This window comes from Hippichthys cyanospilos, chromosome 19 (assembly GCF_059441005.1).
Source record: "Hippichthys cyanospilos isolate Australia breed blue-spotted pipefish chromosome 19, RoL_Hcya_1.0, whole genome shotgun sequence".
NCBI classification, from domain to species: domain Eukaryota; kingdom Metazoa; phylum Chordata; class Actinopteri; order Syngnathiformes; family Syngnathidae; genus Hippichthys; species Hippichthys cyanospilos.
The window spans coordinates 2,038,678-2,055,037 of record NC_142387.1 but is presented as its reverse complement, the minus strand read 5'-3'; the positions used below and the strand labels follow the sequence as shown (position 1 = coordinate 2,055,037).

The window sequence follows — 16,360 nt, the reverse complement described above, 5'->3', positions numbered from 1 at the left end:
TGGGGCAATAAATCAGTAAATGTGTTCACATACCCTTGCAATGTCTTCACTTACAATAAAGCGTACAGTATGAGTACTCCTCATTGGGAATCATTGCTTGAGGAGATCTGAACACTTAAAATAGTGAATGTCGTGTTTTTAAATGTCAATATTACGAACAATATATTTACAGTCTGTATTAATAACAACTTTGTCACAACCCTAAAAAAAAAATCATTGCATAGAATCGATGCCGCCCGATCCTTGAGGCTGCAGTATTGGTATGAGACATAAAAATGTGGTATCATGGCATCCAAAGTTAAATATACATAAAAACATTAACAAATTGAATTATTTATGAACATTATGGCCTAATTCTTTATTTTCAACTCTTTGATGAAAGTCTTTCCCTGGAAGCATGTCTCTGGTACTGTTGTACTTCCCTGGAAGTACATAACTTCAGATAAACCAATGACAGTACCGGTGTTCATTTGTACATGAAGTGTGTCCTTAAGCGTAGATTAATTTAACACAAATTGCAAACTAATACCACATAGTACATTGTCTATAGTGGAATATATCACAAAGGTTCAAGGGGTCATCTTTGCATTAAGTTGCAGCAAACAGATGCAAAAGTAGGTTACTGCCTTTGATAATAAAAAAAAATAAATAAGGAAAAATTGACACGAGCGCGGATTAAAGTTAATCATTCCTCAGAGGCTGGTAGTAATAGGCCTCCAATAACCAATTTGAGAGCTGCAGATAAGCCATGGGATGCATTTACATGTGTATCTCATATGTACACACACATACAGTACATGTACCACTGCCTCTGTAAGATTCTGAGCCAAATCCTTATGGGATGTCATGTGGTGGTGTTAAGATGCGACACTTGTCACCATCACCAAACCTTCTGATTCCCTGAGGGGAGAAGGAAGCAGCCAAGGTCAAAAACTTTAAAGGAATCGAAGGAGGGAGAAAATAAGTTAAAGTAAGTAAGTTACTAACTACAAACCATCGCATGCAATTATATCTCTATAACCTGAGGCGTTGGTCTGGCTGTGTCTTATGCTGTGTATTCCATACAATATGCTAGACATGCTCTAGGGGCACTGCATCAGGTACAACACAAGGCTCGAAATAAGCAGTTTCACATCAATGTTTGCGACATAAATGACTTTATCATTTAAACACAGGGAATTGCTAGACTAAGTATCAGTTGGTAACCAAAAAATGGAACAACTCATTAATTTGTAACAAAAAATGACTGTTTCAATAAACCTCCTTGCAACAAGGGGCGGAGTTCCATGGTGGCCAGGAGTGGCCCTGACCACCATTTTTCATTTTCTGGCCACTCTTTTGGCCACCCCCACAGTTAGGGGAATTTTTTTACAGCTGTGATTGTTTGTGAGATTTTATATACGTGCAGTTCTCTTAGACACTTTGATAACTGTCACTTATTTGTTTTAAAGTAACTGCATGTTGACATTGAGTTTAAATAAGCAAATAAAAAGATTTGCTCTCATGAAACCCTGACTGTGCATACCATCCATGGCCATCTCCTATTGAGATATTGCGACACCCTGACCACTCCATTAAAAAAAAAACAAAAAAAACTGCAATCTCTGTAAACCCCCTAGATGGGAAGCATTGCAGTATATCTTTTCTTTATTGTTAGAATTTATTTGACAATTTAGCTTTACCCCTAGAACGCAAAATGCAGTTTCCTGCAACCACTGCCATACAATGTTGATAATATACACAAGAAAAACAATTGTGAATACAGTGCACCCCAGGTTCACGACATCCCTGCCTGTGTTTTTTTCCACCTTACTACGTGGACCGCAACTATTTTTGCCTCCTCTTTACGCCATTATTTTTTTCCCCTACGATACCTCAAACATGGCGGTCAGTGTGCAAGTCACGCCATGCTCATATTGCTGGTCTGCTATTGATCGACGTCACGACGCCCTAAGATAATAGTCTACTATTGTTCGGCGTCCCGGGGCACTAAGATGCTGTTCTCCTATTGATTGCCGTCACTCGTTCCAAAACGGGAGACCGTTAAAGCTTTGTTCTCCTGTGAGTACATACAAAAAGATATTTATAGTGCATTTTAGTGCTTAATTCAAATTTGAGTTGGGTAGCCATGGGTCCCAAGATTGCTAGTGATGTTAAAGAGTGAAGTGAGAATATGATATACAGTATATCGAAACGAAGCTGGAAATACTCAAGTAATACGAAGAAGGCTAAACTAGCCCAGCCTAGGCTACCCTCACTATGGAATATGGCCATAACAAGCCTGTCACGTCACTCAAAGGTAAATAAATCCTCCTTTTATTTTTTTATGATGTTATTTCATTGTATATATATATATATATATATATATATATATATATATATATATATATATATATGTATATATGTATATTATATGACAGTAGCACTCACTAAACGATTTTGATACCAATTTTTAATATGTATATACAATTTTGATGTTATTACCTGGGGTTTTACAGTCATTAGCTAATTAACATAGGTTTGGATTGCCCGCCATACGGCGAATTCGCATTAAGATCCCAACCACGGAACGGATTAATCTCGTACACCGGGGCCCGCTTATTTGTGGATATGTATATTTTAATAGGTAACTTAGTTTGCACAAATCCAAATTCATAACACAAGGTTGTTACGATCCCAACCGTGGAACAGATAAATCTCGTTCCCACTGTAATGCGATATTATTAGTTTAAAAACTCATGCTTTAGGTCCCTGCCATTAAAATGCAAGAAAAAAAAAAAAAGAAGTGTTCCACAGAATTAGAAAATTGCTTTTCAAATTAGGTCAATATGTCATAAAACTGCTCCACAAATAGAAACATTTGTGTCTTCTATACCTATATCCTACTATGATACACAACTGTCATTGAACCAAACATTGAAATAAACCTAAATAAATGCCTATATATTGATCCTCACTTCATAATTTGTAACAAAAGGCACTTTCTCCAATTTTATATGCTTTTTGTCCATCAGTATCATAACCTACCTTATTTTAAATCCTCTATAAAGGCCTGGTCAGGCCCGCGCTTTTGTAGATAATGAGAATTTTTCCCGGATTAATTGTGAAGAAAACATCAAGCAATGATGGTGGCATTCACTGTAATTAGATGAGTCACACTGACAAGTTCATACTAGAAAATTAGTGGGCCATTCCTTTTTTGGGATTAATTATAATCATCGACTATACTATAATGAACAATTTTTTTCAATTCTTTTGGTTGTGTCTTTGTATTAACCACTGAAAACCCCCATGACTTCCTTTAGAGACATTTACAGCAATTTTAGAATTTGCTTCAGTGGTTATGTTTAGTCAGTGGTCAGTAGTTAGACTTAATGCACTTCGTAATTATGTCCATAAAATTTTACGTGTGACTTTGTTAAAAACAAAAAAAGTCTGTGTATGGAATGTTTGTTTTATCATTATCTTTGCACTTCAGATTGAGTTGACCACTGCTTTTACACGTTAGTGCTCACCGAAGTCTGTGACCTTTTCAGAAATGCGGCTGTGCAGCATTTGCAGTCATTTCTCATATTGAGCTCCCTAATACTCAGACTGTGTGGGTGCTTCGCTTCCTGCCCTTGCCTGCCTGTTATTGCCTAAGGCCATCGAGGCCCAAAGCGCTGTCCACTTAAAAAAAAGAGAGAAAAAAAAAGCCATCCTCTGTAATAGAAGAAGCCACTTTAATGTGACATGCACATGCAGGCACGCAGAAAGGTTATGCGCATGTACTTTCCCGATGTATGAGTGTATTTGACGAATACAATTCAGATGGACACGGAATTGGATTTTTGCACGTGCAGTCAAGCATGTGAACAATCACATTGACTACCGAGAAATGTAGTAACCACAAACGCCCACTTACTGTTTTCATTTACCAAAGTTTTACTCCTACGGTTTGACCACCTTAGCACTCAGTGTATTCCCAATGTCCTGGTGTTTCTTTGCTACTGTTATGGGTTCCTGCTTCAGAAGGCGTGGGTTCTATTGTTAGGTGACAGCGCTTCCTTGTATTCCATCATGGCCAGGCACCCTTTCTGTCTGCCCAACTTCCCCCTGCAGCTTCCTCTGCTGTTACCTATAATTGAGTTTGCATCTCAGGTGTCTTAGAAACTAATTCATGCATGATCATGGATAAATAAAATGAATTTAAGTATCATTTTTATGGTCTTTTTGTTTAGTGAATGTAAACATGTTTATATTATCAGTTGCTATGCAGTTGCTACACACTTGTATTTGTTTCCTGTCTTCTTCTTGTCTTAGTCCAAACTTTCCAACTGTCACTGTGGTTGTATTAGATTTCCACGTATACATTTTCTAAAAGACTTCACTTCCACATCCTGTCTGCTTTTTCAGTTAATACACTGACTATTGACTATCCACTCCCTCGTGTGATTGGCTGGGGTCCTGAATCCGCTCGGGTTCCGTGGTTATTCATAAAACCTCAGGTTCACGTGAAATTTCCATTTTGAGGCAAGTTTTCTATTTCAGGTGATTTTTCCAAATCAGGTAATTTGTCATTGGCAAGTAAGGTTTTCGAACAACCATGCAAGATTAATGGTACTGGAACTTTAACAATATATGATTTAGGTTTCTCATCAGAAATATTTGGATGTGTGTGTGATGGGAAGCACCACCTAGCATTGCTCAAGTGACCTGGATATCTTCTAAGGATGACCTGAAGGTTAATACAGGGGGTCATTATGCTCTTTCTCAGAATTATACTTAACATTGTTGCAGTTGATGGTTTTGAGGAAGACTAAAAGCAAGGTCTGTTGGTCGCCAATGTTGTCTACGAAATGTTACCCGTCCAGCGGGGTGGGCCACAGCAACAATTACATTTTTACCTGTTTAGGCAGGAGTGACGGATAAAGGAGGACAATGTGAGCTGCTTCCTTCACAGTTTTTGTCTGAGAAACGGCAGCAAAGTCGCGTTCTTTTCCGCCCCCCCCCCGTTATTTCGTTATTCTCTTTTCTCCAAAATAATACAACGTAAATCACAACAACTTAAATATAGCAGCAGTTGGAATAACAAATATAAATGACATTTATAACTATTTCAAAATTAGACTTCACAAATATATATGTGACAACACTAACCCCAGGGTGTCATATAAACATTAACTCATAAGGTTTAAGCCCTGCACTGCCAGGTTTGGTACAGTTATTGGCTTCACAAAGTAATGCCAATGACTCGTGTCTTCATCTTTGAGGGTACCCAGCATGTTTAGTAAAGTCTTAGTGAATCTTTCCACAGGGGTTCCTCTGGGACAGTGGTTCTTAACCTTGTTGGAGGCACCGAACCCCACCACCGGGTGGGGGGGGGGGGGGAGGGGCTAGTGTGCATCACTGACTGCCTGCTCTCAAAAACTACATCATCCTTCTCACTATGTAATACCAACCGTGGTCAAAAGCGGCGCCAAAAAAACAAAGATCAACTCAAACAAAGCACAAATGAATGAACTGCTAAACTCAATCAGTTCCAAAACATTATTTCGGGTGCGGCCCACGCGGCCCAGAACCTGTGGTTGGGGACTGGTTATGTAACGTATTCAAGATACAACATCCATAACAGTCTATCAACCAAGTCAACGTTGCAAAGCACCATGGGTGTTACAAATTTGCCTGCTAGTAATCTATTTCCTCGGCATATGAAGACAAACTGCATGAAGGAGTGTGAATGTTGATGCAATCAGGTTGAGAAAACATCTTCAGGGCCACCCTGCAAACCGCCTCTCAGCCTTTTCTCGTTTCTATTTAATCTATCCTCTCCTTCAATTATTCCAATGTCATGAGCACTGAGAAACTTTGCTTTTGGATGAATTAGCTGCAACAAGGTTTGCAATGGGTAACCTGCTGCCACACTTTGTCACTGCCATAGTGATGCCTCTGAAAAAACTGTTTGCAGACCTGTTTAATTATTTTAGAGATTAACACTTCCCTTCTATGTACAGCAGCGGCGGTCCGTGTATTTCACACTTTGGCCTTCAGTGATTGGACCTCTCATGCAGACACGTACGCATTACTGAGCTACACTGGCTATTTTTCAGAGAATTTAAACATCATTAAACTCGCATCAGCAATTTAAATGTATCATTCTATGTGCCAAAACTTAGAATAAGTAATAATAATGTCAAATAATTTGTCCACAAATTTTATGAAGGCCACGAAGAGTAAGCAAGCTTACAAGAGTGTACGCTAAATTAAAAATGGTTATTTAAAATAAGTGTACGTCTGGGCATGGTGAGTTGGGAAGAGGAAAGAACGGGACCCAAAATATGTAGGAAAACTGAGAAATATGTGTCTCAAAAAAGGAAGTTTTAACAAGGAAATGAGGCAGAACCGAACCGGGAGCAAAACTGGACAAAGTATCACCAGACAGGTGGACGAAATCAAAGAAACGAGAACACAGAGAATAAAGGTAGACGTGAGTGGTACAGAAACATGAATAAAACCCCACAAACCCACAACAACCAAACCCAACCAAACATGACAATTGAATGAATGATGTAACCCATGGAAACTAGAATCCTGTCTCTTTAAGAGGCTAAAAACTCTACACTAAAACAGCGGGCTCTTAGGAGGAGTGTAACCAAATGCATATATAATAATATGACACAAAAAGAACAGAATATGAAGAATAATTGTATATATTCAATAAAAATACATTTAAAAGGAAAACGACTTTTACAATGGTTATTAAAATTAATATAGTTTATTATAGCTATGTCAGGTTATATTAGGCCAGCAGAGAAGGCCTTGTTTGACCTGACACTCCACCACTGATGTACAGTGATCAGGAGGGAGTGACACAATAATGTTGATGTGCATCACTCCCTACCGTTAATAAATGGCTCTTATTCCTGAAACTTAGTATAACCCCCCTATAATGAAAATCATGATAGTCTTAGCAAAGGAGGTGCATAGATGATTTTGGGTTTGAAAGTTTTGAACACATTTTCAATTGACTGTCATCGATGATCCATTGATCCATCCATTAGGGCTGCACAATTTAGTGTCACGTTTTCTTTATTAGCATCTGTCCAAAAGTACTGAACAGTGTATTCTAGTCCAGGGATGAAGTCTATCCCTCTGGCTGGCAATCTACTGGCTGGAGAAAATCTTACCAGATGATCACAATTGATTCTTTTCTCATTAAAGCTGAATCTTCCACCTTGCCATGTCACACAGCACGTGAGTATGTAACTGGAGGAACATTCTGGAATGTATTCTGCAGTTCTTTACAAAAGCAGTCCTTACTATCTAACCCACATTCAAGGCTGGTGAAAATCTTGTTCTCATTAAAACATTTGCCACGTACCTTTTGAAACAAACTTTCCCTAGGTGAGTTCAGGACCCACACAGAACATGCAGCGCTATACTGAGAACAATTGCAACTCTGCAGAAGTTGCTGTTTTACATGGAACCTTGATATTCTGGACACAGCGATCTGATCAAAAGTAACCCTGGTCAGATTTTAAAATTAATTTAAAATAGGGTGAATAGGACTGAATCTTTATCCATATGAAATGACTCCTTAGATGTTGTAAAAAAGCGTAATTTCATTCTAGAAAAATATTTAATGTTCATGTAAAATTGCTTGCAAATCTCTATTTGGCCTCGATTCGATTTGTCAAAAATGCCATATCCTTTTAAGGATGCATGGTTGCATGCATTTCTTACATTGGTTTGGTATACAGTGTTTGAAAAACAAAACAAAACAAAAATAGAGTCCTTGTTTTAATTTTCCCTTAACCCTCCTTTCTGCCAGCCAGCTATTGAAGGCCTTGTGGCCTACTCTTATTAAAATTTTGCCCTTGCCTCTGATATTAATTGAGTTCGTAATAACAAATGCGGAGGATTCATTATTTAATTGGAGGGGCACATTAGGAATACAGTTTTTGAAATGTATTTTTAATGGAAACACTACATCCTGACCTAATCATATCAACCTTATTCTATCTAATTATGGATTCACAAAATCATCAAGAGTTGCAAAATATTAGTTTCTGCTCTTCTAAAGCTGTTCCTTTGCTTGCCTTCCTGAATTTTCATTTATATTTATTTTTTCCCTCTATGTGATAAATAGTTAATGAGGAAAAATGACACAAGAAATTGCACATGGGCAAATTAGTCTTGGGTTAGGAAAGTGACCCTCAATGGAGAGTCGGTTTCACTAATTATAATGTCACATCATCATGTCTTATTTTGATGAAAAATAACACTGCTGGCAAAGTGTAATAACCATCAATTTAACAATGTGTGCAAGCTATTAAGTCATACTAGTAGTTAAAGGTTAGACTTTTTTTATCTAATATTTAATGCCTTGTTGATAAAAATTGAAATATACCAATATTGTCAAGTTTGATCAGTATGGATGAACTAAAATGCTTAAAAACATGGATGTAATAACAATTTTTTGTTACCCCTACAAGTCAAAATGATACAAAAAAAATCAAGATTTTAATATTTTGCTCAGCTTATACTATAATATGCAAGCGAAGAGCAAAGGGAGTTAATAAAAATGGTGAACACGGAGCGACGTATGCCACTAGAAATTCAACAAACTAAATTAAAGAAGGGCCTGCAGTTTGATGGCCATGTTCTATTTCCCTTATCTCAACAAGTCACATTTTCAATCACTATGCAAAAGATTTGACATCTGGTTTCGGCTTGGTGCTAATAGACTTCTTGCTGCTGTGCCATTGCCATGGACCTATCCCGCACTGTCATATATGCAGCAGCTTCACTGTGGTGATGCTAATTTAATGTGGAGCAACGTTTATGTAAAGTAGAATCTTGCCCGTGACATGAACTTGTGCACCACACCTTAAGATAATACCAAATGCAGCAAATTCACATGGATCACAAATGAATGTTGACTGAGCAGTCCATTCCACTGAAATGTCTTGGTAATGTGGTTTCCCAAGACAGCTTCCTAGCTTCCTTCTGTTTTGGTAATCATCCCATACCACAAAAGTCAAACTCAAGGCCCGGGGCCAGATCCAGCCCACCACATCATTTTATGTGGCCCGCAAAATGCTAATAATGACTTCAAGTTTCTGTCAACTTTTATATTTTTTTTGTTATCAATACCCTTTTAGAAAGTTTTTGGTGGCCTCTGATTTCAAAATGTGTTCATGGGTGACAATCATACTTAAAATTAATTTGATTTCACAGTCATAATGGCCCTCCGAGAGAAAGTGCAATGTGCCCCATGATAAAAATGAGTTTGACACCTCTCTCCTATACGAATTAAAGTGAAGCTAAATACCTCAAAGATGAGTTTTCATCTTTCGGAAATATAACTATTAATCAGTCCATTTATTATGGCCGGCTATCCTTACAAAGGTCGCATGCTTGCTGGTGCCTATCCCAGATGACATGAGGCAGTAGGCAAGGGGACACCCTCAACTGGTTGCCAGCCAATTGCAGGGCACACCAGGACAAATAAGCATTTACCCAATCACACCGAAGGACAATTTAGTGTGTCCAATACATCTGCCATGCATGTTTTTGGAGTGTAGGAGGAAGTTGGAGCGCCCAGAGGGAAGCCATGCGGGCTCATGGAGAACATGCAAATGCCACACAGGAAGGCCGGACCAAGGTGGCTCTGAACTCCAGTCCATAAACTGTGAGGGGGACGTGCTAACCACTGTGCCATAAGTCACTCGGAAATACAACTAAAGAAAATTAGTTTAAAATTTGCTCATTCTATTTATTACTTTGGACTTCATTTCAATCATCTTTGGATGGATGTACTGACCTTGCGCCTCTCTCCATTAAAGCCCCTCCATTGTTCTGCCTTCTTGATGATGTAGCTTAGTTCCTCATTGGACAGCTCCAAATCGTGAGGTAGGAAGTAAGTCCCCTCCTTGGCTGTGAGCCTCTGGAAGATGTCCAGCATACGGCCATTGTTGTGGAATCTAGAGGGTGAGGAGTCAGAGAAGTAAAAATGTGGGAGTGGAAGCAGGAGGAATCCCAGCCTGAATCACTGCCTGCTCTATGTTAAGGTCATGTTTGGTCAAATACCTAAGCAAGAAAGAATAAGCAAAGCTGTGAATATACTATATGCAAGCCTGTTTTGTCTTTCACGATGGCTCTTTATGGATGGAATCAATGCAAAAAAAAAAAATATGAAGACAAATATGGATCACAAGATGCAATGACTCAAAAAAAAAAAGGAAGTGCAAATGGAATCAAATATGTTGCCCTTTGAGTAGGAAGCACTTTGTTCACACACTGACTTCTGCAATGTCTGCATCTATCTGTGTGTGTGTGTTTGTTCATGTGTGTGATGTGGCTGGTAATGTGTGGGAGTTCAACCCTGAAATGTTGCTTCTTGTAGATGAATTTGGAGAGCCCAGCCTGAGTCACAGGGAAAGACTCCAGACCAAGCAGATGGCATATTGATCCATAGATGTTCATAAAAAAAAAAAAAGAGTGTTAGGATTTCTTTGATCTACACATGGATGCAGGCAGCCAACATTGAAAAGGAATCACCATGTCTGAAAAACAAAAACATTGCATTGGCTGACCATAAAACCAAAACAACCTTGTGCCCTTCCATAGAGATTGTAGTCTGTCAGAGGGTAATCAGCTCTCAAATAAAACCAACATCAAGGAGACAAGGATGTATGCATGGAAGTGCTGCAAAGCTTTGAATCCAGAATCATTCTGTGTCGCTCTTGGGATAGAGGTTTTTGTAGTGTCCTGACCTCAAACACAACAATATCATGAATATCAATATCATGAATCTATTTTCACTCTACACTTGAATCGTGCTTCTCATTCATTTATGCGCGCTTGCAAAGAAGAAGACCATATCTTTTCATCATTTCTTCAAATCACATTGACTGCTTTACTGTTGGAATGGCTCTTACTTTGTGTGCATTTTTTGTACGACCTGGATGAGCAAGTATCCATCAAAACCTCCTTAATATTAAAGCTTGCTGTAAGAATATTTGTTTATGGTCGGAATATTTTGCATTTTGATACAGTAAAAGACATAAGGTGGATAAAAGAAAGGCAATAAAAGCTACCTTAACAGGGATGTAAAACTTTTCCTTACATTTTTTTTTTTTGTGCAACCTCAGATGTGGTATTCTGATCAAGATTGCATTTGTGACAAATGAGTTGAAAATCAAAATCCAGCCATGTCTAAGGGGTGGCCATTTTTCCAATTGATGGTGATTGAAAATGACCACAGATGCTCAGGGCTCAAGTAATGACTGATCATGGCTCTTATATTTTCTGAATATGGTCATGTGACATTCATAAACTGAGTTGTGAATGGTTGTTACCTGAGCAATGAGAAGCTAATGCCATTTTCAGTAAAATTAAAATTAAGGAGTAAAATGGCCGCTAGAGATGCAGGAAATCAGATAGCGTTTGCGTCCTATTTCATATTCCATATATCGCAACACATTATTGTTCAAAATACCATTTATAGACTAGTGGGGTCACACAAAACCTTTATTCATTTATTTTACCCGATTTCACATTTAAAATCACATTCCTATGTAGACCGATACATACCCTAACTCCCCAAATAAAGGGTGCACCCCTTAATACGATGCACCCTTAATTTTAAGGTCAAATTCTGGTATTTTCCATGTTATTATTCTGCGTTCTCAGCAGCGGCCCCACCCAAGCACATAATAGGGATTTGAGGATGAAGGCCAGCGTATCCCCCCGTACCGGCAGTGCAGTGTAAAAACATGCCCACTTTTGGCTTTACGTCGGAGCTGGAGAGAAGAGCTTTAGCGCATCGTCATGTTGGCCAAGTAAACGTTGTTTCATCTATTACTAGTAATGATTTTTAGTAAATAACATATCCAAGTGGACAACCAGCGGGCATTTCTCTCGCCATGATTTCTTTGAGGGCTCATGCATGGTGCACCTTGCCGATGCATATATTATGGAAAGTCAAAAATACCATGATACAGGTTTCTTGTTTTACAGTAAACTGTGAGAAAAATAAATAGGTTCATATAACTGTGCTTATGGAAGGTAGACAGTGAGAACAGGGTTTTCAAACAAGGTGGGGATCGGTATCCAGTACATGTACTGAGGTTGCTGGAACACCTGTGTCTCTTCTGTGTGGAGAATGTGTGGCAGTAACAAAACAGTATGATCTGAGACAGCATCATGTAACTAAACATGTGGACAATGACAAGAATATGGCCATGAAACAAAGACTACAGAACGTGGAAGAATTAAAATGAGGTTTTAAATCTCAGCAGGCTCTGTTAAAAAAAGCCATAACACAAAGTGAGGCTGCCGTCAAGGCCAGTTCAATTTACAGAGGGGGATTACTTTAAAAACTTGATGCTTAAACTTTCTGATGCAGTTTGCCCAGACAAAAGTCAACTCTTTTTAAATGTGAGCCTGAGCAGAAACACCGTTGCTGAGCGTTCCATCAGTCTGAAAGAGTAGTACTGAGATACAAAGATAAGGCTTTATTGTGAATTCCCAGCCTGTGGACGACACTTCTGACATTGCCCAATTGTCGATTTTCATTTACTGAGTGGACTCCAGCCCGAGCGTGACAGTGGAGTTTTTAGAATTCAGTCCTATGCATGGCATAAGCACAGGGTATGTATGATATGTATGAAGAAGTGTCAAGACTCCAACACCTGATCTACGAGGGAAACGAAATCGAAAGTACCGGATTGTGTATGGTAGGGGAAGGGCCAAAGGTGATTCTGTCAGGTGCATGTGGACTGTGTTTGAGTACTTCTGTGAAAGATTTACCACCTGAAGCTAGTTTGATGCCGCATAAATATAATTAAACTACCACCATTTATTAAAATTATGCACCCCTCCCCGTCCATTTTACTTCGACACCCCTGCCTTGAAGTATGATGCAAGAGTTTTTTTAATTTTTTTAATTTATTCAAAGAAGCTTCTGACAACGATTCAGAACGGGTGACCCCAATCTCTAAAACAACATCCTGTCAGATGAGTCCTCATCATATACATTATACAGTATATCTGGTCCATTTCAATATGCATAAAGGCTTCAGTGATACCAGCCATGCAAAGCATTCAGCCTAATAGGATCATGTAAGAGGGTTATGTATTCACGCTATATCAAAACACATTTGAACTTCTGGATTAAAATTGCTTTCACTGTTCCAACCGATACCATGGTGTAGCGGGTATGAAAAGGCAACTGTGTGGTGCATGTGTGTATATCTGCCATTCTGCTCATGTAAACTCAATGTGCTGATGTGTGAGCTCCATGTAAACCTGCATGAGTAATTCTGTTTGACTGTGAAATCAAAAGGTATCAAATCATCCTTTGTTCCATTTTCTGTTTAAGTTAAGATGTTCTGGTTAAGTATATTCTGCTAATGAGAGCCAAGGGAGAGTGTTGCAAGGAAGGTATTTGTCTTCATTGTCAGATTGTCCCTACAGTTTAGAAATAGCCGTGACTTTCATTGCTCTCAGAACTTGAGCTGTCACGTTTCTTGGCTACTGGAGGGATTAAATGGGGACTCAAAATTGGGATTTACATATAGCATGTACAAATCTTGTTCGGATGCTCATTGCACTCTTTTTTTTCCCCTAATGCTGTAGGTTCAGTGTGTTACAAACAACATTTCTGAGACAAAAATAAAACTACATAGATGACATTGAGAGAGTACTGTTACTCCTTAACAATTCGCCACTTACAAAACTTTATATGAACACTTTGTTAAAAAGTGATGTACTGATAAGGAAATTTGAAACTAAATTAAATTGGTTCTTTCATTTTGCTTTTAAAATCCGACAGACTCATAAGTATCTTCATTCAGTCCTGTGATTCTCACCTGAACATAAAAACACAAAGAATGGTGACTGACAGGAGAAAAATGACCGCATAAAGTAAGACAGTGATGGCCACTCCGGCTGTGCCCGATTGGTCCACTCTGTGGAAGTGCCAGAAAAGCTTGGCAGCATCCCCCACTGGTCTGTCTGGACTGTAGGATAGATGCTGTGATGACAAATATAGGGGTGCGGTTAGAGGGATTCATGGTGTTGTAAACATTGTAACCCGAACAAATATCTCCGGAGTCTACAACCAAACTGTTCTCCAAGATGTCGAAGTTCATTGTCAAAGAGTTGATCACAGTGATTGCATTTATAATTTGGAGTAGAAAGGAAGGCGTGGTGTGTCAACTGTCCTGAATACAGCTCAGTTTGAGATGGTATGATGTATGCTTTTTGGGGCATCATTTTATATACATTTGAATAAACTATATATCAGTATATTAAAAATACTGTTTGATTCAGTGCACTCGTATCATTTCAATCGAAAAAACAATTTTCTGCTTGATTTGTTTTGTTACACTCTTCATGTGTAAGTATCCTATTGGATTTCATTTGATTGGGGAAATGGCTCAAAATGAATTAACGTGAAACAATTCTTAGCCCAGAGAAAACGAAAGAAGACAGAAGACAGAAGAAAGATGTTTGGCTAATGGATTATTTATAATCAAAGTAAATGGAAATGATTGATTTTATTGTTACACGCAGAATAATTTGAACACAATAGCTCCCTGTCAGGAAACACACCAATAACCTTCCACTTTTTCTCCCACCTTCTACTCTTCCCATTTTTTCTGTAAACTAAAGTCACTTTGCCAAGATAAAGTGAACTCCTATTTAAAGTGCACAAGTGTCCAAGTTATTTTTAAGTGACTTACCCCGAGGATGGCGTCCACTGCAAGGACTGCCAGGGGGTGCAGGACTGTCCACACTCCCTGAGCCATGATAAACTTTGACGTGAAGGAAGGGAATGAGCCAAATATCTGTTGACAGCCCCATCTGATCAGAACGAGCAGGAACGTTACGGCGTTCAAGGTCAGGGGACCCACCACCACCATGGCCAGCTCCTCGCGGGTGTGGAGCAAAGAACTCTGGTACACGAGATCCACTGTGTATGCATGGAATTGGAATCTGGTGAGAGGCGGGGGCGGATATGTTGTACATGTGTCAATATTCATGTGGCATATTAATGTTTAGGATATGCCACTTCAGGAGAAATATTATGCAAATGCAATAACATTATTTATGAATGCTGAAATCATTTTTGAATTCATTCAATGACCATCATTATTAAGATTGGCTGCTCTCCTGTTCCATAGCCCCTTCATATTATTTTGTATGGATTAAGATAATATTCCCACCAAAAATACATTTTGAAAAGGCTTCTCGTGCTACAAATAACAGCATTATCACCTGCAAGGTAGTATGCGAGATCAACTCGACATTTACATGCAAGCCTCATGAGGTTCTTAATCTTCCCATCAGTCAGGAGATGGCAAAGCAGTGGTAACATGGGACAGGTCCGCTGTATGCTCATTAGATCCAATGGGATTCTGCTTTTTCCAGATTCTCTTCATTAATCTCGATGAAGAGCTCCAATGAAGATTCAGTTGAAGCAAAACTTCAAACATACCAATGCTGAATACAGATTTTTAAAGCATTGTTCTATTCAAGTTTTAAGTTGTGAAATCTTTGCTTTACCAGGATGCAGAAGGTTAGAGTTGCCATTTTGGAATAAACATGTTTTACTAGCAAACTCCTTCAACTGTTCTTGCAAATAGAGTTGAAAATGCTTTTAAGTGAAATAGATACAATATATAGTAGAACATATGTTCAAAAGTACAGTGGGCCCCCGGGTTACGAACTTAATCCGTTCAGCGGCTACGCTCGTATCTCGAATTGCTCGTATAGCGGGCAATCCAAATCCATGTTAATTCGTGAATGCGTGCAACGCGCGCACGCTGTATACATATATTAATATTGAGTGACATAATCTACTGTACAGTTGCATTACATAACAAATACAAAGTAAAATTGACTTTTACCTTTGGAAAGACTTGACTTGACTTGGGCTGAGATAAGCAGAGATGAGCAGAGATGAATGCTCGAAGTCAATACGGTAAATCAGATATGCTATTGGTCTTACAGTGTCACAGTAACTTTTTCAGTCAGGGTTTTCTCTACTTCCTTCCATCCCAACCAGCTGTGCCATCAAGCTAGATAAAGGCGTTCGGCCAATAGCATATCGGCACTTCTGTGATTGACGTGTGACGCCGGCCAATAGCATCTCCGTGAGTGAGACCGGGTGACCTTAATCGACCAATAGCATATTGGCGTCTCCTTGACTGACTGATAATTATTCGCACTTTTTTTTTAAACTGTTGGAATGTATTGACATCTTATTGATTAAAACACATTTAACCTGTGACGATTTTTTGTCCTGCAATCGGCACACTTAATTTCATGTCAGCTGTTTTTCCCGACGTGAATTGAGCTGGGTGGAGGC

The 16,360-nt window shown here is 38.9% G+C and overlaps 1 protein-coding gene across 2 annotated transcripts in view; it reads right to left on the bottom strand.

Annotated features, from left to right (window-relative positions):
* The window catches only part of ofcc1 (orofacial cleft 1 candidate 1), a 106,025-nt gene that overhangs the window by 29,246 nt on the left and 60,419 nt on the right, over nt 1-16,360 (bottom strand). For both annotated transcript variants that reach the window (XM_088441834.1, XM_088441833.1), the window contains exons 13-15: nt 14,733-14,985; nt 13,857-14,020; nt 9,806-9,965 (exon numbers count right to left, since the gene is read on the bottom strand). In XM_088441834.1, coding sequence (XP_088297960.1) covers nt 9,806-9,965; nt 13,857-14,020; nt 14,733-14,985 — 577 coding nt within the window. The remainder of the gene's footprint in view (nt 1-9,805; nt 9,966-13,856; nt 14,021-14,732; nt 14,986-16,360) is intronic.